Genomic DNA, 21,337 nt, shown 5'->3' with positions numbered 1-21,337 from the left:
AAAAAATAGTTTAAATAATTTACGTATCCATTTCTTCCTTGTTTTAAAAAATTTATCATGCAGCGTTCTCATTCTCAATTGATGTCAAAAAAAGTCGAACATCTGGCATTTCTGGAACAGTGCAAAGAAAGAACCAAACGTAATAAATAAAAGTAAAATTTCAGTCATGTTTTGTTGAATAAAAATACAAATTATAAACATGGGTAGACGCCTGGACAAAGCTCAATTGAAGTCAGAAATTTGATTATTAGTCATCATGAAAAGGGTAAAACCATTCGGGAAATCGCAAAAATACTGGACAGACCCCGTTCGACTGTATACGGCGTGCTAAAACTTTTCAAAGAAACAAAAGCCGTGGAAAATGAGAAGAAATCGGGGCGACCAAAACTGTTTTCGGATGAAGATGAACGGTGGGCAGTGCAAGAAATTGAGAAAAATACAAATTTGAGCGCTCCTAAGTTCACAACAGTAGTCGCCCAACACCTTAACATTAACTGCAAACTCGAAAGTATACGTATCTTCTTCTTAATTGGCGCGATAACCGCTTACGCGATTTTGGCCGAGCTTAACAAAGCGCGCCAGTCGTTTCTTTCTCGTGCTAACCGGCGCCAGTTGGACACACCAAGTGAAGCCAAGTCCTTCTCCACCTGATCTTTCCAACGCAGAGGAGGCCTTCCTCTTCCTCTGCTACCACCAGCTGGTACCGCATCGAATACTTTCAAAGCCGGAGCGTTTGTATCCATTCGGACGACATGACCCAGCCAACGAAGCCGCTGGATCTTTATTCGCTGCGCTATGTCTATGTCGCCGTAAAGCTCATACAGCTCATCGTTCCATCGCCTGCGATATTCGCCGTTGCCAACGTGCAAAGGTCCAAAAATCTTACGCAGAATCTTTCTCTCGAACACTCCAAGCGTCGCTTCATCGGATGTTGTCATCGTCCACGCTTCTGCGCCATACGTTAGGACGGGCATGATGAGAGTCTTGTAGAGTGTTAGTTTTGTTCGTCGAGAGAGGACTTTACTGCTCAGTTGCCTACTTAGTCCAAAGTAGCACTTGTTGGCAAGAGAGATTCTACGTTGGATTTCAAGGCTGACATTGTTATCGGTGTTAATGCTGGTTCCTAAATAAACGAAGTCTTTTACAACCTCGAAATTATAACTGTCTACAGTGACGTGAGTGCCGATACGCGAGTGCGCCGACTGTTTGTTTGAAGACAGGAGGTACTTCGTTTTGTCCTCGTTCACCACCAAACCCATTCGCTTTGCCTCTTTATCCAGTTTGGAGAAGGCAGAACTAACAGCGCGGTTGTTAAGGCCGATGATATCAATATCATCGGCATACGCCAACAATTGTACGCTCTTATAAAATATTGTGCCTGAGCGATTAAGTTCTGCGGCTCGTACGATGCTCTCCAACATCAGGTTAAAGAAGTCACTCAACAGCGAGTCACCCTGTCTGAAACCTCGTTTGGTATCAAACGGCTCGGAGAGGTCCTTCCCAATTCTGACGGCGCTGCTGGTGTTGAGCAACGTCATCTTACATAGCCGTATTAGTTTTGCGGGGATACCAAATTCAGACATAGCGGCATACAGGTAACTCCTTTCCGTACTGTCGAATGCAGCTTTGAAGTCGACGAAAAGATGGTGTGTGTCGATTCTCCTTTCATGGGTCTTTTCCAAGATTTGGCGTATTGAGAATATTTGGTCGATGGTGGACTTTCCAGGTCTGAAGCCACACTGATAAGGTCCAATCAGTTGGTTTACGGTGGGCTTCAGCCTTTCACACAATACGCTCGCTAGAACCTTATAGGCGATATTTAGAAGACTAATCCCGCGGTAATTGGCACAAATTGCAGGATCGCCCTTCTTATGGATTGGGCAGAGCACACTTAAATTCCAATCGGCAGGCATGCTTTCATCCGACCATATTTTGCATAGGAGCTGATGCATGCACCTTACCAGCTCCTCGCCGCCATATTTGAATAGCTCAGCCGGCAGTCCGTCGGCGCCCGCGGCTTTGTTGTTCTTTAGCCGTGATATTGCTATTCTCACCTCGTCATGGTCGGGTAACGGAACGATAATTCCGTCGTCAACGATTGGGGTATCGGGATCTTCACTTTCTCTATGACATGCGCAGCTGTCACTGTTTAACAGGTTCGAGAAGTGTTCCCTCCATAATTTAAGATTGCTCTGTACGTCAGTCACCAGTTCGCCGTCTTTGTTCTTACAGGAAAACGCCCCGGTCTTAAAACCTTCTGTAAGCCGCCGAACTTTCTGGTAGAATTTTCGGGCGTTGTTCCTACTGGCCAGCATCTCAAGCTCCTCGCACTCACGTATTTCGGCCTCACGTTTCTTTTGTCGGATAATACGTCTCTCTTCCTTTTTCAGCTCTCTGTAGCGATCCCACATGGCTCGCGTTGCGCCCGATCGCAGCGTGGCTCTATAGGCGGCATCTTTTCTTTCGGCGGCAGCATGACATTCCTCGTCGTACCAATTGTTTTTTCGGGCTCGCCGGAATCCGATTTCTTTTTCGGCGGCGGTACGTAGTGAACGAGAAATGTTGCTCCATTGCTCGCGCATGCCGGTGTGTTGGGCAGTGCTCTCCGAGAGCAGGAGTGAGAGTCGAGTGGCGAATCTTCTGGCTGTCTGTTGTGATTGCAGCTTTTCGATGTCGAAAATTCTTTGCGTAGGTAGATGTACGTTTTTTGCTGCACAGAGGCGTGTGCGCAATTTGGCTGCAACAAGGTAATGATCCGAGTCGATGTTGGGTCCTCGGATCGTACGTACATCTAATACACTAGAAGCGTGTCTTCCATCTATCACAACATGATCGATCTGGTTTCGCGTTTTTCGATCAGGGGACAGCCAGGTAGCTTGGTGTATCTTTTTATGCTGGAATCTGGTGCTGCAGACTACCATGTTTCGGGCCCCGGCGAAGTCGATCAGCCTCTGTCCGTTGCCGGATGTTTCGTTGTGCAGGCTGAATTTTCCGACTGTGGGACCAAAAATTCCCTCCTTGCCCACCCTGGCGTTGAAGTCGCCAAGCACGATTTTTATGTCGTGGCGGGGGCAGCGCTCATAGGAACGTTCCAAGCGCTCATAGAAAGAATCCTTGGTCCCATCGTCCTTCTCTTCCGTCGGGGCGTGGGCGCAAATTAGCGAGATGTTGAAAAATCGCGCTTTGATGCGGATTATTGCGAGACGCTCGTCCACCGGAGTGAACGACAGTACTTGGCGACGAAGTCTCTCTCCCACAACAAATCCGACACCGAATTTGCGCTCCTTTACATGGCAGCTGTAGTAGACGTCGCAAGGTCCTAGGTTTTTCTTACCTTGCCCCGTCCATCGCATCTCTTGGATGGCAGTGATGTCAGCCTTTACTCTCACGAGGACATCAACCAGCCGGGCAGAGGCACCTTCCCCATTAAGGGACCGGACATTCCAGGTGCATGTCCTCAAATACGTATACGTATAGTGTTGCGAAATATAATGGAAGAGTTGCACGAAAAAACCCTTTCCTCAATGAGGTTAACCGACACAAGCGAATAAAATTCGCAAAGCGTCATGGGAAAATAATAAGGATTTCGAATAGGAAATCGATTTTTCGGTTTCGATAAGGATTTCGATTTCCGGAACCACGTTTCATTTGCAGATGAAAGCAATTTTAACATATTTAGGTCGCATGGACAATCATATATGTGAAGAGGACCTACGGGGGAAGAAATGACAACCATCTCAGGCATAAGGCACTTGATATCCGTCAATGGCTTATTTAAAATTGCCCTAAAGTACTTGAAACACCTCTACAATTTCCAGACATCAACTTAATTGAACATCTGTGGGCACATTTGAAAACCCATCTGAAAATCACGTTATTTGAGGCAAGAAAGACCTAGAAAATACTATTAAAGAAGAGCGGGGGAAAATAGATCCTTCAACATGCAAGAAGCTGCTCGAGTCCATGCCAAGAAGACTGAATGCTGTGAGAAAAAATAAAGTCTTGCCCACTAAACATTAGTTATATTGCATTTTCTTAAATATGATTTGCCTAACTCTACTTTATATAAATGTCCGAGTTCGTTTTTGTCATGTATTTTGCTAAGTTTTTATATTTGTATTTTCTATGCATGAATGAGTTGAAGCTTGTTTATGTTCTTTGCAGTTTTAAAAAATACGCTTGAACAACGAAAATAAATGTGCCACATAAACGCATTAGATTTGCATTTTAATATACAATATATTTTAATAATATTTATTTAAAACCGTATTACTTGGGGGTCCGAGTGAGCGCTCTCCAATCGTTTTCATCGAGCTTGGCGTCAAGGTAAATGCGAAATATTATCGGGAAAGTATTCTAGAGGTTGCTTTGAAGGCGTGGGCAGACAAACATTTCGATGGCAGACCATGGACGTTTCAACAGGACCCGGCACCGTCTCACAAAGCTCGAGTGAACCAAGAATGGCTATAAAACAACGTTTCGAAATTCATAACGACTACAAAAAAGCTCCCAAATTCACCAGACACGAATCCGATGGATTATTCTCTTTGGCCCATTTTGGATTGTAAGGTCCGAACTAAAAAATTCGCCAGCCTCGAGGTGCTGAAAAAATCCATTGTCCGCGAGTGGCCCAAAATACGTGCTAGTCACATTCGGACAGCTTGCGATTCTGGACCATCTCAAGCCCACAGTCAAGGCAAAAGGTGGTCATATCGAGCAAAAGTAAATTTATTCTCTTAATTTGGTATTATTTTCACACATTTTTTACTTTGAATTGAATAAAAGTAATTTTCCAAAGTACATGTATGGCCTTTTTAAATACCGGACCCTGTATGTCTGTATAAAAGTGCGTTCATACAGGATATTTCAAATACAGGTATACCTTTAAATTTTACCCTGCTTTAATGAATGAATATGAAAATGAGGTTTGCACTTCGACCTCATGGCGCAAAATTAATCACCACTTTTTTTTAATAACTCATTTACTAAATAAAACAAATGATTTTAAGTGATCGAAATATTTATTTTCTACTTTAATCGCTCAGTGCTTGTTCACAAGTGTATAGATCACAAGTGTCAAATATGATTCACGTACAACGCCTTTTGCCAAAATTGTAAATTTATAGGGTGTTTACTTTTGCGTGACCCTGTACTACTGCTATCATCTTGGTTCGCCTTCAATAAAACGAGACGTTCAAGTGCTGAATACATAATTAAAGTAAAAACAGATGTAACTGTAAGTAAATGTCAAATATAACCAGCAACTAAAGGCTCTTTCCTGCTCGAAATCTTGACTATCGATCATGTGTATGTGAATAAGAATGACCACAAAAAAAAACAATGTGTTCGTCTTGATGCAGCACCCAACATTTGCTCTATGACCAAACAAATGAGACACCTATTTTTTATTAATATATTATTATTAAATATTTTCCCACCGCATACACTTTGATTGTTATCATTGACTTCTCATGGGAAAAAATTATCTTTGGTATTTTATAATTTTATTATTTGTTTACGTATAGATACTTTTTCATTTATTTTTCGAATTTTCTTCACAAATGTCAACAGATTATACCAAAAATAAAAAGAGATAAATATTTTTTTATAAATTTTCGAATATTCATGGTCCCTATAAAAATAGTTAATTTTTTGTTTTTTTAATAAAGAATAGCGTAAAATTTGTCGAAAATAATACTAATTAATTTTCATTTGGGCCATCCTAATGCGTATCATACGTCTGGACGAAATGCATATCCTTGCGCTTAATCAATGTTCACTTCGGATTATTTACTTTTTTTCATACACCACAATAACAGGACACCACATTTAGTTTGGAAAATTAGTTTTATTCAACTCAAATAAAAAAATGTGTGAAAATAATACAAAATTTAGAATCAAGACGGTCCAGAAACGACTCGTAAACTGCCCAAATGTGATTTGCATGTATTTTGGCCCACTCGTGGACAATGGCTTTTTTCAGCGCCTCGAGACTCGGAATCTTATAGGTCGGACCTTACTCTTCCAAATGACCCAAAGAGAATAATCCATCGAATTCGAATCTGGTGAATTTTAGAGCCATTGTGTGGACGTTAGGAAATTCGGAACGTTGTTTTTTAGCCATTCTCGGTTCACTCGAGCTTTGTGAGACGGTGACGAGTCCTGTTGAAACGTCTAAGGTCTATAGTGTCACTGTTTTTGACAGATAATATTCTGATACCCACTATATGCAAATATTTAATATCCATTATTTTTTGTATTTCTATCATGTATGTATACTTACATACTTAAATCTGGCAAGCGTAATAGTCAATAAATTTAAAATTTCACAGCTGTTGCTGGACTTGCATCATACAGCTACGACAAACCATGAAAACAAAATCAAATACGGAGAAAAACCAATACGAAAAAAAGAGGCTAGCAAAAACGTAAAGCGGCAACATTAATTATCCTCATTATTATCGAGCTCTGGGCGAGACAACAAACAAAGAACTTTCCAAGCTGCTTACAGACGTCCAACTGAGAAGTTTATCATAAAAAACCACATAATATTAGCAACGCGCCATTAATTTGCAATACGAATTTGCTTGGCAACAGCGAAAGAACACTGAAAGAATGAAGGCTAAAAGAACAGAAACATTGGTTAATCATTTGGAAGGCAATTAAAACAGCTGCCTTTCGAACACCGGCCAGCCAGCCAGCCAACCAATCAGCCGGTCAGCTAGCAGAATTGAGCCACCGCACTGTGACAAACGGTGATTTAGTAGGTATATTGGTTATGCTTTCAATTTTAGTCCCTTTCATAATTAGTAGGAAATAAGGTAAATGGTATTACGACACGGTATTAATAATTTTTACGGTGTCTTCCAGACTTTGCAAGATAAAAGCGCACTTTTTCATAACTCCAGCGATTGATGGCTCGTAAGACCAACTGAATTCAGCAACTGATTTAATTAGTAGGGAAGGAGTCATTGGCTTTGGATCGATCAACCTTAACCGAATGTGTCAACGACGATAAATAAGAAGCGAAAAATTAATTGAAGGTCTTGCCAAATGGATATTAGATAACAATAATTTAGCTGATCAGCTAAATGGAAGTTAGCTCAGCTTTCAAGCGCAGGAAAACGTTATGACAATCTGTAATAGATGATTAGTTGCGCTACTAAAACAATATTAAATGGAAATTATAGTGGTTCGCAAAAACCACAGAAAATTAGAACGAATTCTAATTTTCACATGCAAATCCATTTGTAGTTGCGCTAAAATTAAGATTGAATATTTTTAAACAACAGTTTATTTAGTGAATTGATATGATGAGAGGTCTACCGATTTAATAAAGATTTATTTTTGGTGTCAAATTTGCAACAAAAAAAAAATTAAATGCAGATTTATTTGCTTAAACCATTTTCATCTTGTCTTACCTCCCAATGACTGAACACCAATTGTGGACTAGCTAAGCCCGAGGTTTGCTTGCGTATCTCTTGTGCGAAATTGAATGACTCAATGACTGGTAATATAGCCATTACTGAGAAATTACCACTGCCCTGAGTCAGATCACCGGATAGAATTTTTCCATGGCGTCGACCAATTACAGCGTACATTTTTCCTGCGAATAGAAAACAAGATTCGATTATAAAACACGCATTAGTACATGCATATGTATTTGAAATAAGCTTACATTAAAACAAATAAAATCAAATGAACAAATTCTGCTATTAATGCTGAAAACTGCAGAGAGAGCGAGTCTATAATTTCTATTAATGATATTGGGGTGAGTCAATTTGTTCTTCACCGACTTTTTTTGGTGAGTGAAGTATTCCAATGGCAACTCTAAACAAAAAATTCATGGAAGCAAAGCTGGATTTCGAGCCCCTATATTTTGAATTTTGACTATTTCTAAGGAAATAAAGAACATCAATATCCATATGACTCTGTAATATATACGAGAATTAGAATTTGCAGTAAAGGTGATGGTTTTTCACAGACTTCATTTTCGTTCTGGGTAGTTTTTTTTCTGAAAATGTAATCAGTAATTAAACTTCGCGATAATGCTCCAAGAAATTTTTGGATGAAATGCAAACCGCACAACTTCAAAATCACATAAAAATAATCCGCATAAAACGAGACCTTACACTACCTATATAACTATGTATTTTTTCTGAGGTTTAGTCAAGTAAAAAAAGCTGCTTATTCTGATTATCAAAATCTGAACTCAAAAACCAAATTTTCTTAGGTTTAAGCATAAGCTTACCCCTAACATCTCTCTTAAGAAGCATGACCGGTAAAATTTAGACTTAGAGTTCCGTTATAAAAAAATGTACATGCTGTTAGAGAGGTTTATCTTTTTCACAATACGCGTTGTGCAATTTGTTCGTCTTGTGAGAAATTTATAATGCGATTTGTAGCAGCGCTCCTCCCATGTACACACCCTAAAGGTCCTAAAATGTCACGTGCATTTGCAGCAAAATATTTTCAAAAGTCAAAGACGTTCGTGAATAAATGGGTGCAATTTATACCGAAGTTAAAAACACTGACGGATTCTCTGGACAAGCCCAAAAAAATATCTCTCCAAAGTAAGATCAGAAGATCAATTATTTTTTGGTGACATAGTCGAAGCTGAAGCAGTTTTATGGAGAGGTGGTGTTAAATGTATTCAAAGCCATGATTCAAGGTCGTTTACGTGTAGAAAACCTAATTCTTCCATTATCGCACATTGAAAAACGGCTTTCATGCGCTAAGACAAATTCAGAAGGAAATGGAGCAATTGAATTGAATCTTTCTTTTAGGCGAATAGTTGCAAACGTCAGCGTTGGGGCATTGCTTACATTCGACAACTTCAACGAACTGTTAAACATCTTGTTAAGGCTCCTGTTTGGGACTGCTTCTCCGAATAGGATAAAAAATAAAATTTATTGAGACATTTGAGCTTAGTGAAATGCTCTGAATTCACAAAAGCGACACAATAGATATTTCTGGTCGCGATGCTCATAATAATAATAACAATCGCCCTACTCTTCTTCTTAATGGGCGCGATAAACGCTTATGCAATTTTGGCCGAGAGGCTTGTTCCATATGTAGAAGTCCACTGCTTGTCATTCTTTTGGGAGTGTCCAGCAGCGCACAACTTCCTGGCTTAGCCCAAGTATCCATTGGGTAGCTTCCGAACACCCGTCTGAGAGCGAACTAATGTGAGAAGGCGAAGCAACCCAGGATAGCTTGGTTTGGGACCCGCCTCATAAAAATCCCTCCCAATGAAAACCCCAACAAAGCCTCGGAATAGCCTTATTGCACTATATATTTTGAAACATTTAGCAAGTGCTCTATGACTTTTCAAGGCGAATTCGTACAAAGTGAATCCACTAAAAATCCGAAAAAAAATAAAGCAATCAAAAAAATTGTTTGTTTAACGCCTTTAGATGCTTTGACTACTTTCATTCCGTTAATAGGCAGCTGAAATGTTGCAGATTTCAACAACAAGAAGAATTCTACACTTCCATGAATTATGTATTGAAATAATGAAATTTTCGGATTATTTATTAAATTCTTCTGTAACAATTAAAATTCTCGCATAAATATTTTGATCAATTTGTGTACACATACAAATTAAAATCAGCTGGACAAGGCTTATCCTCACGTTTTGCAAATGGTAGAACATGACAAATTTGGCAGTCTTGGTGCAGGGCGGAGCTATTGGGATCGCCTACAACTGCTATGCTTCTATAAAAGTGGTTCAACTTAACCACTTCTGAAGATCGAACTTTTTTCTTCAGCATCATAGAAAATATATAAATAACAATAAGGAGTTATTTCGTATAAAATTTATAATACAAAAGACTCTGAGAGTTCCTTTTTCGGTTCTCTTATATTCTATTCGTTTGTGGGTTGGGCGAGGATAGACAAGATGCTCAGAGATGAAGTTCATTCAGCAGCACAGATATTCCTTGTGATGACCAGCCCTATTCTTACATATCTTAAGCTAAATCTCAATCAGCGTTTCCAGGAACACCGAGCAAGAAGAAATTTGGAAAAAAGGGAATCGAATTCTGCATTTTTTTCATTCCTGCTGCTCCGACAGAAATCACTATGTCAATACTAGAGGTGGAGAACTATCGATAGTGGGCGCCATCGATATTCGACGATAGTTAATTTTGAACCATCGATAGTGTCGATAGTGCCATCGATAGTATAGCCCGACAAACAAATTTATTTTAAATGAATACAAGAAAATTATAGTTTATTTAAACCAAAAGTTACGGTTCAAAAATAAAAGAATGTTAACATTTTTTTCTTTGAGTCGGGTTCGCCTCTCTGAAATAATTTGGCCCGCCTTGCTGAAAGTTCTTTCGGATTCTACGGACGTAGCGGGAATGCAAAGATATTTGCAAAACAGCCTTTCAATAGAGGGAAATTCAGTTTGATTCACCTGGAAAAAAGTAATATATTTAATTATATAGAATTTATAATTCGTTTTTTAGGCATACCTTCATCCATAACAGAGGGTCCATATCTTGAGCGGCAATTGCCCTCTCCAGATATTGCCTTTTAGTCAGGATTGCATCCACTCGTGAGTTTCCAACTTTGTTCATCGATCACTCACCCAAAAAATCAAACAAAGAGTCCTGGGAACTTGTATCCGGTGCGACGGGCAGATTAATTAGGGACTCTTTGACGGGATATTTTGCTAGTTCATTTTCAAAAAATGTTGCTGCTAGTTCAGCGTTTGAGCTGTGTTGAAATCCATTTTTTTTAAAGCGTGGATCCAATAGCGTAGCCATCATGCAGACTGTCCTTTGCTCATATATGGAAAGGCGTTTCTTTATTGACTCCATTAATATTTTTGTCATAGTTTTTCCTTGCAAAGTTTGTAGCAGAGGTGAAACACTATCGGTTTTGCGGAAAAGTCCATATACCATGAGTATAATTAGCGATATGGTTACATACTTTCCACCAGAAATTTTCTCACTTGCTTGCTGAAAGAAAGCCAATACCTTTTCAATATCTTTTAGCGCAAGTATTTCCTCAGCAGTAAATGGCTGCGGTGCATTTGTCGTTGATAATAAGACTTTGGCAATGGCATCGTTCGTTTCTAAAATACGCTCAATCATGAAATAGAAACTATTCCATCTAGTGGGTGTTTCTTGCAACAAAGTATACGCCGAGACTTCTTGAGCTAATTTAAATTTTTCATTCGCTATAGTGCTTTTTTTTAAAGAATCGAACAATTGATTTACACTTAGTAAATAAATCTTGAAGTACTACGTCATCAACTTTTAAAGCATCTTGCACCATCAGATTAATAGTGTGCGCAAAGCACGGCAAATTGCTAATTTGCAATATTTCACATGCTTTAAGCATGGAGCTTGCATTATCTGTTACAATGCATACCGTTTTATTGAGGATGTTCCAATCAATAAATATTTCTCGCAATGTATCTGCAATGTTTTGCGAACAGTGATTAGTTGTGCTTAACAGTTTTTTCGTAGCCAATGATGCTGTTTTTAATTCGTGATTATAAACAAAATGGCCCGTCACAGTCAAAAAACTAGCATTGGCACTTGATGTCCACAAGTCACATGTAATAGCTATATCCGAAACATTTTGAAGTATTACTGATAACTTGGCAGAGGTTTCCTTGAAATAATTTAACATAAGCACATCTCGTAAGTGTGCCTTGCTCGGTAGTTTGTATCTAGGATCCAATACCTGAGTGTATTGTACAAATCCTTCATTTTCTACAATATTGTAGGGCTGCACATCTTTGGCAACCATTTCAGTTAAGGCTTTGTCAATGTTCGTCTTTCGCTTAAAATTCGAATCGTACAAGACGGCTCTTTTGAAGTAGGACTCTACAGAGTTCTTGTATTCTTTGCCGCAGTCAAGACATTTTGCAAATTTTTTGTCGTCGGACCTCTTGAAATACTTCCAGACATAGGAAATTTTACTTTTTTTTGTAATAATCTGTCTATCTGGTTCAGAGTCAGTGCTATTGCACTCGCAGTCCTGCTTGTCGATAGTTGAGGGGGACACTCGACGTTTACCTTAAATTCCACACATTGTCGATCAAAATACTTATGTATAATATATTAAACATACCTATTTTTAAAAAGCGCTCCATATCTATCTATTTTTTCTTCTTGGAAATTGCTGATACAAAACAAGCGCGAACAAGTTTTTTTGGCGATGTGAGACGCCTGCTATCGATGGCACCATCGATAGTGGATGGCCCACTATCGCAAGTGTCTGCTGCTATCGATTGTGGCTCGATAGCGCCCAACCATCGATAGTGTCGATAGTGCCGTCGATAGTTTTCCACCTCTAGTCAATACAATTAATTAAGTTAATTTTTATGAGAAGTCATATGTTTATTTTTCATTTCGAGCCTCACTAATCGAGCTTCGTGTTTTTCCTTTAACAAGAGTTGTAAATTTCCAGTCGATGCTAATGTTAATTTCAGTGGCAGATGATTTTCTGTGCCTCACAGAATACACTAGATAAAACTTTGTCTGATATTAAGATAATCAATTCCGCAGTCCCCATATTTAAAGGACGAATTTTCTAGTGGATTGTGCTGAGTGCATACTCAGGATGAAGATCAATAAAAATTCCACAAGGCTCATACCTCCTGAGATATAGTAAGAAGTAGCGAAACTGTGCAGAAGATGATGAGATGATTCCACTTCATCATTATCCAAATAGCAAAAGGGGATCGAAGTTATTTTGAATCTTACCACATAAACGCCCATCCAAAATAGGTCCGGCTAAGACACCCATTATTGGTAGTTGTGGTTTTGTTATCTCTTTTCGTTCGTTTCCCATGTCAGCCCACCTATCTAAGAGCAGACCGCAGATAGTCAAGGAACTCATGCGCACTATAGTATCAGCAAGCAAAAATCACTTCAGAGAGCACTGCCAAGGTAGCTTGTCAGATATATGTATTTGCTTGACCTGTTGTAAGAAATTTGATAGCGGTCAGTAAAACATGTTTTCTCAGTAAAGAGTAACAAATTTCTAGGTATATTTTTGCTTTGCGGCTAAAAACTTAAAGCTTAAACTTCAGATTGAAGAAGTTCAGCTTAAACACCATTCCAGGTCATCTTCTTCCAAGCACCACCCATTGCAGACGAAGAGCTCCAGCGTCCCCGAGAGTCCTGCGTAATCTTGGCACAATTACGTTCTGGATACTGTAGTAGGTTAAACTCCTACCTATCCAGAATTGACCTCGACATACTAAACATATGTCCGGTATGTGAAAGTACCCCGCATTACGCTAACCATCTTTTCACATGCCCCATCAAACTCACTCATCTAACACCCCTCTCCCTCTGGTCCCAACCTGTCGAAACACCAGACAAAATGCATAACAACCTCGCCCCTACAAAAGTGCTGCAGCTCTTCGTATTATAATTAATGTAATCCAACATCCATGACCTCGAGATCAGGTTCTTTATATTGGAGAATTCTCGCTGCATGCTTTCGTCATTAAAAGCTCTGTTTCTTCTCCGTCAGCAATTAAAACGTGTCCTTCTAAATTACCCACGCTTGCACATAAATTTTATAACTAAAACCAATAATAATTTTATAGGGAGCCTTGGAAATGAAGTGAGCTAAAGCTAATGTATACAAAAACTTACAAACCTAAGAATACTGTTACAATACAAAAACAAGGCCGGTATTTTTTTACTTACAAACAAAAATATGTTGCAACCGACAAAAACGTCGGAGACTGTCTAAGCACGCGGACAGGAAGCTCTTGACGACCAAACTATTCCTGTTTTTCATTCATTCATTCATTCATTATACAGCATCCAATGTGTTTATTGTTATTATTGCGACCGGTTTGGCATGCGCACATTTAAAACAAATGCAAACGCAGATACAAACAACCAGCCAACAGTCGCAGCTGGAGAGAATCAATCCACAGCGATGGGCACAGCCGTGGGGTTTGGTTGTTTTGCCAAGCTCCAAATGAGCTAATGGAGCGCGCTGAAAATAACAACAACAATAGATGCTCGTCATGATATCTGTAGACACATGGGCACACACATACTTATGTATGCATGATAAAGCAACAAAAAACAGCGATATACGAAGTCTTCGAGAAAGAGCCAGCGGCCAGAATATTCTTGAAAGTGAGACGAAAGTGTTGAAGCAAGTTGACCGGCGCTGGACCGGACGTTCGTTGGTCGATTGGCAGACGCGCTAACTCCTCTCATCTTGGCCATGGTTGGTGTAGTGACTAAACGAGTAAAGCCGACGATAGCGGCAGTGCGGCGCAGCAGGTAAACAGACCATTCGAATCGACGGTAAATAATTTGAAATGGAGAATACCAAATAACAACACGTCACGGCGTACAGAACGGACAGTGGTGGCAGTGACTGTGGTAATGACGACGCGACGCAGAAGCGGCAAGAGAAGCGAAAAAAAATATGTAAAAAAGTGATAGAAGAAGAAAATCAAAACATCGGCAACAAAAACAAAGCGCGTAAATAACATGACGACGAACGGACCAAACCAGCCAGAGATGAAACTAAATAAACAACAACAAAAGGAACTAGTTTCCGGTCGTAGTAAAAATGACAAACCAAGAATGTGCAAAAACAATAACAACAACTAAAATGAAAGCCACTCCGTAAAGGAAGAAAAATAGCAACAACAGTTGCATCAGCAAAAAAGGCGGGGAAACGCGTAGTAATAAGCGACAAACGCACTCTGGTCGAAGCGAACCGGGTCGGAACGTTGTTGGACGGACGAACACTCGCCGCATGAATGGACAGGCTGATAAATAAACAAGTCACAAAAACTACAAGAACAACATTGAAGTAGAAGTTATAGCAGATTACAGAGAAGACGATTCAATAAAGTGGAAGCTAAAGCCAACAAAAGATCATCAACAACAGCAATAGCAGCAGCAACGGCCACAATGGAAGAAGCATTGGCACCAAATTCGCTGGTTGGACATCCGCTGTAGAAAAGTGGGTGTACAGAAAACAGCACTGCCAAATGTGGCTCGGTAAGTACACGCGATCGAACTGCGGACGCAGAATGACCCAAGTATACTCGAATGATTATCGGAGATCGGTCGATAATGTCGGTTAAAGAATATCCGTTCTAGCGGATAATGAATTAATGACAGAACCTAATAACATAAATGTGTAGGACTCTGTATCCCACTAATGTGTAGCCTATTTTACTCGAAGCATGGACGTTGTCGATGACGTTGATTAAAGCCCAAAGTAGAGGTGTCATAACCAGTACACCATACATTTGCTGATCGAACCAACATATGGGCAACACTGTAATCGATTAGAGTTGCCATGCCATAATTCCGTCATAACCATAGAGATTTGAAGTTATTTTTTCTGTACTTCGAACTGCACAAATGTGATACTATATGTAAATATCAGCTGTTTATGACAATGTCACCGATAATTGATGACATAATATTGTTATGGCTAAGGCTATGGCGGTATGGTAGGAGCTTTGAGCTTAAACAAGTTTGAATGAGTTGGATCAACTCATCAGGCATGGCCTCGTAAAATACACATAATTTGTATGACGGATGTTGTTTCGTAACCAACTTGACTTGAAGATCGGCTAAAACTTTGTATAGCCATGAAATATATATTAGAAAAATCAGTCCGGGGGCAGATCTGGTGTCAACCAACTTTCAGAGGCTTGATAGCGCAATTGTACCCACTCACTTCATATGTATTCTTATGCTCTTCCAATCAGCCGTTGTTCATGCGCAGTGACGTAAAAGGTTTGTCAATAAGAGGTGTTATTTTGATATTCAAAGAAAAATGCTATCTTTTAATGTAAATGATCGGATGTTTATTTCATTATAAAGAGGAAGGTATGCCGTTAATAGTGGAAAATAACATCAGGCACCACGACCACACTTACAGGACAATATCCTTTCCATGAAATTTTCCATAACCGAATAGCAAAGTTGCTGCCCTATGTCCTCGATAGCCTCGCGAATTACATCTTTGAGGTACTGAGCTGTTGGCGTAGACCTCCTCTTTCACGTGGCCCCAAAGAAAAAAGTCACAAGTTGTTAAATCAAAAGTTCTCGGTGGCCAATTGTGATCACCTCCTCGAGAGATAACACGGTTTTGTTGCTTGTGTGGCTCGTAGCGCCGTCTTGTTGAAAATAAATGTTGTCCAGATCAATACCATCCAATTCCGGCCATAAAAAATCGTTAATCATCTCTCGATAGCGATAGATAACCTTTATATTTATTCGGAGTCGGCTTAAATCTGTAGGTCCTTCCATTTGTGAAAGAATATCAAGACGCACGGCACAAATAAGAAGGAGGAGCTCGGCCAAACACCTAAAAAGAGTGTAAGCGCCAAATATATATCTATAATCCCTTTCCTATGTTGACCGCAACTTCGCCGTAGTACGACCATCCGGAAACACCAATTTTGAGTGACTCGCTGGAGGACTTTGGTTAGTATCTCGTGAATAACTTAAGTAAAGTTGGATTTCAATGCCTCAATCGAAGTTGGTTTATTCTCAAAGCATTTTGACTTTACATACACTCACAAATAAAATACCAAAGGTGTGATATCCCACTATCTTGCTGGCCAAACCACTGATCCGAGACGAAAGATAAATATCTCAGCGGAACGATGACGCAGCACGGGTTTCATTTTCCGGCATCAAACATTCTTTATCATAGTGTGATAGCATTTACCGTTACTCTGCTTTCAACGGATGTAGAGGTGTTCTTGAATGGTTTCCGATTACTCTACAGCCCAAATACGTAAATTTGCTTCATGACGTAGTCATTAACCCCCTATCCAGCAAAATATAAATAATCGTCAAAAAATCATGTAAAATTTTTGTAACGCTAATTTTGGTACGCTAAAAACGAATTTTTAGTCTATTTTACATTACCTGTGTTTGTCCACTCGCCAGGTAACAAAAAAGGTAGACCATCTACAAACGGTCTTTCTGGATTAAGCGTAAAAATTAAAGCAAAGAAATTTTAAATTCAATACAATAAGAGGAAGTTTTTATCGTTCATTTCACCGTATAATGCTAGGTAACATCTAAAATTGAATGTGATTTATGTGATTAAATGATTTGGAATGGTTCCGTCATAGCCGTTTCAAGGCCGGCTCACACGAAAAAGAAAATTCCATATAAAACCAAGGAGGGTTTTATGATAACGGTCTTACTCGATAGAGGTGTAAGCCAAAAATTATGATATTTGTTTGAGTTTTTGGTGAGAAAAGTGTTCATAATATGAGCCGTGTGTGGCGGTGCGTTATCATGAGTTTTCTTTCCACAAATTGGGCAGTTTCCTTCGCATCTTCTCTCTCAAACGTCGTATAACTTCCAAATAATATTCTTTATTTACCGTAGAACCATTTGGAACAAATTCCGATTTCACAACACCATGACAATCACAGAAAACGAGTAGCATGACTTTCCCTTTTGACCCACTTTGACGTGGTTTTTAGGGTTTCGGCTCATGTAGATAGCGCCATCGAGCTGCCTGATGACTGGTTTGCATGTCAAACTCATATAGCCACGTCTCATCACCTGTTATGATGCGCTGGATAAACGTTGGGTCTGATTCACTTGCTCAAGCATGTCTTTAGCCACCTTCTTCCGTTGAATTTTTTGAAAGAAATTCAGCTCTCTTGGAACGAGCCAAACTTAAATGAGGGGTTTCCAACCATTTCCTTGACTTTGTCGACGTTTTCATCCGTTGAAGACGTTGATGGGCGACCAGATCTTGAACTACTTCTCGGCCCTCTGCAAAAGCCTTATACAACTCATAGACCCGTGTTTTTGATAAAGCGCACTCACTATAGGCTTTCTGCAATATTTTCAACGATGCGGCACACAAAATCCCATTCAAAACACAAATTTTAAGACAAATTCTTTGTTTGATATTTTTATCCATAGTGAAAATCGCAGAGCACACCTGCGGTTGACTGATATAATTAAATGCCAAAAACAAGCTAATTGACAGATCACGCTCAAACTCTGCGACACTATAGAGGACAGTTGTACCAACATTCCAGCAAAAACAAAAAATTAAGACATATGAACAATTCCCGATATTTTTTGACAGAATGTATATATATAAGTATATATAATTTAAATGTTTAACTATAGTTTAGCGCAAACTTTAAGGCTATATATGAGCAATAATCACGTGGAATAATTTAATGTTTTCCCCAAGCACCTTTCTTATATATTTAGAGGGTACAGTTTACTTGAGGAAAACTAGGAGAACAATAGACCTAGTGGAATCCTAATGTAACAATACCTATAGAAACCAATATTACAACTCACAATAGCCTAATTTTTAGCGACGATTTTAAATCTGTTACCGAATTTTCTGTATTATTCCTAACTAATTTCGAAAATAATGCATCTCGGCCGTTTTACAAAAATCTTTTATGAGATTTTCTGGCAAAAGTTGACGTCAGAGAGCTATTTTAAATGTACAAAAAAAAATAGTAAAATAACCGAACATTTCTTTTTTATTTAAATTAGTTGATATTAAATTAAATTAAATAGGTGAAAGCTACAAATAACTCGGTTCCAAGAGCTGTTGGAAAACAAATGAAGGTATATTTAAAATTAACGTCAAATTTGTAAACACCTTGTGTCATAAGCCATTCATCAGTCAAAAAAAAAAGAAATTTTGTTGGCCAGTGTTACCAATAAGAGTTGTGCTAAATAGTATCAGGATTATTTTCGCTGTACATACATGTGGCCCAGTGCATATGTAGGTATTTTCCTCTTCCATACATAACCTAAACGTATCCTCATATTCACAAGCGTATCGTAGATTCAGATGCTTCTTAACTCTGTAGTGCCCTGATTGAAAAGCTCAAAGCAATGTGAATATTATTTCCATTAAGCCCGAGTACCTATATCCCCGAATCTTTGGTCGACCATATACATATGTATATTAACCATTCTACTACTACTCATACATACGTATATCCTACTAATTTCTGTGGAGGTATTCCAGACAATTAAGGTTGTTCCAAGGCATCCTAGTTTTAGTCTGTTTTATTCATATCTAAAAGTGTGCGTTTACTATAAAGAACTTGATGACCTCGAATGAAAATTTCTTCATACGTTTTTCCAACTGATTTGCATAAACAACTGGCAACCCTACAAACGGACACTTTACGGCTGCGCAAAAGTGAGCTATAACAACCAGCCACTAGCTAGCTAAAAAAAGTAATAAAAATAATTTAACCGCAAGCACTGCGGAGAAAAAAAAGGAATTAAACGCTCTGCCTCTACTTCGTTCAGACGTGAATAAGAATGGTACTGATGTTGTTGTGGATGCTGCGAGCCAACAGCGGCGACAGCAGAAGCAGCAACGACAGACTCTTACACCAATATAATATTCATACATACTATACATACAAACATATATGCAAACATCCAATGGGTGAACAGCCAACGGACAAGCAAGTAGCGCAACTGCTTACAATTCATTCATATCTTCGAGCGCTCATTCATGAAATGTTTTTAAACAAGTGGCAGAGGGGAGCGGAAACGTATGCATGTGTTTGTATGCAATCGTGAACAGACGGCAGACGTGCAGCTGCGGCTACGACTCTGCTCCGAGTGCTGCCCGTTTAGGCATTACGGTGAAGGGTATATGTATATGGCAGACATGAATTGGAATTGCATTGATCAGGTAAACAACAGCAACAGAATGTTTGTGCATGCGAGAGTGCGCTGGTGTGGCTGTGGCCACGTTGTGCGCTTGTATTAGTTTTCATTCAAGTTTTTCATAGTCGTGTATACGTTAACCGCAAGCACGAACAGCACGACCACCATTGCGACGAATGATCGACCATTGACAACGGCTACTACCACGCCGACAGTAAGGCATTCGTTGCTTAAGCGCTAGTTGCGCCGTCGTCGCTGTCAACGTCATCATCGACGTAAGACACTATAAGCATATGCATGTATGTACGTACTTTGCGACGAACGATAAGCAAATGCGAACATTGCTGGTTTTTGTATCTTTCAGTTTGTTTGATCAGTTCGAAAAGTGAAGTCGAAGTGGCAAGCGAAATATTTGTGTTTTAATGAAACGTTACAAATTACAACACTAACGAATACGAAATAAATTAAATATAAATACGATTGGTATTAAGGAACATAAAAAGGAACTAACTGTATATGCACGCATAATTTCTAAGGACTTTGAAAACGAAGACTTCTATTAAAAGAAAATTGGATATTGAGAGTTTTTTTTCACGAAAATCTCATTCAACGACATTCTCAGTGGCGAAGTGAAGTTGATTTTCGCGCCGGCGAGGGAGTCAAAGCTCTACCAGCGTCGTTGTTGGAATGAGTAGTTGTTATTGCTGCTATCGTGTGCGATCAATGAAGTTTTTCATGAATGAATGAAAACAAGTTGTAAATGTGCGCGCGTACCTACTTCATTCAATAAATACTTGGTGACGACTCTACCTATACTACACATGTGTTTGAATGCATGCCTGTGTGTACATATGTATGTGTGTATGTATGTATGTAGTACCTATCTATAGTAGTTATTTTTTCAACGACTAGTTTTTCGAGTTACGCGGCTCGCGACCAAATGCGCCAACGACGACGACAACGGACGTGATTTCGATCTATCGAATTCATGGGTATGTGAATATGAACAAGTGTATGTATGGATGTGTTTATGTATTGTACAATCGAAGCAAAATATTTGAACAAAATTTTGGTTTTTATTTTCGAAGAAAGGACATTTTTATGCGCAAGAAAAATAGATTTTGAACGACTTCGATAGAGTATTTACTCAAATTCTAAAAACCAGCCATACTAAAGAAGCATCGAGACAACAACAATTCACGGGTTGATTGAATGACATAATGTTTAACTAATTTTCGATTGCAATCAGGCGGAAAATAATTTAACTGGCGCGGTAATTAAACGATCAAGCCTCAGAAAACAAAAAAAAAAAACAAAAAACAAAAACACCACAGCAGCCTTTAATCTCTAAAAACACAGAAGAAAGGCAGCAACAACAACAACAAGAAATATCGGAAAAACACGAAACTATTAAAAATAGAATACATAATTAAAACAAATAAAGAACTTTGGGTTCTGCATACTCGTATTTGTTAGTAAGAGACAGTCAATAAATTTTGTTTACAAAAAAAACCCCAAATAAATGCCGAAAGACTAACAACTGTTTACAGAGAATACTTTAGAAGCAAATAAAGAAAAAATTATAAAAATAGTTGCAAATAAATTATCAAAACAAAAAATTTTCATAAAAGTATATATAATAACAGTTGCAAAACGAAAAAACAAAGTAAATT

At 38.9% G+C, this 21,337-nt stretch overlaps 2 protein-coding genes across 6 annotated transcripts in view; one reads left to right on the top strand and one right to left on the bottom strand.

Moving 5' to 3' along the window:
* LOC128862515 (elongation factor-like GTPase 1) overlaps positions 1-7,606 on the bottom strand; it is a 40,852-nt gene extending 33,246 nt beyond the window's left edge. Inside the window, exon 1 of the mRNA XM_054101183.1 lies at positions 7,422-7,606. Coding sequence (XP_053957158.1) covers positions 7,422-7,601 — 180 coding nt within the window. The 5' untranslated portion in view covers positions 7,602-7,606. The remainder of the gene's footprint in view (positions 1-7,421) is intronic.
* A 12,438-nt stretch (positions 7,607-20,044) lies between these two features.
* The window catches only part of LOC128862513 (protein giant-lens), a 57,205-nt gene continuing 55,912 nt past the window's right edge, over positions 20,045-21,337 (top strand). For 2 of the 5 annotated variants that reach the window (XM_054101181.1, XM_054101177.1), the window contains exon 1: positions 20,045-20,461. The gene's annotated coding sequence lies outside the window, so the exon portion shown is untranslated. Of the gene's footprint in view, positions 20,657-21,337 lie in introns of all 5 variants that reach the window. The other 3 variants (XM_054101178.1, XM_054101176.1, XM_054101180.1) reach the window with 2 other exon arrangements.

Source organism: Anastrepha ludens, chromosome 4 (genome assembly GCF_028408465.1).
Source record: "Anastrepha ludens isolate Willacy chromosome 4, idAnaLude1.1, whole genome shotgun sequence".
Classification (NCBI taxonomy): Eukaryota; Metazoa; Arthropoda; class Insecta; order Diptera; family Tephritidae; genus Anastrepha; species Anastrepha ludens.
Note: the sequence above shows the minus strand (reverse complement) of the source record. Positions and strands in the feature narration are given on the sequence as shown.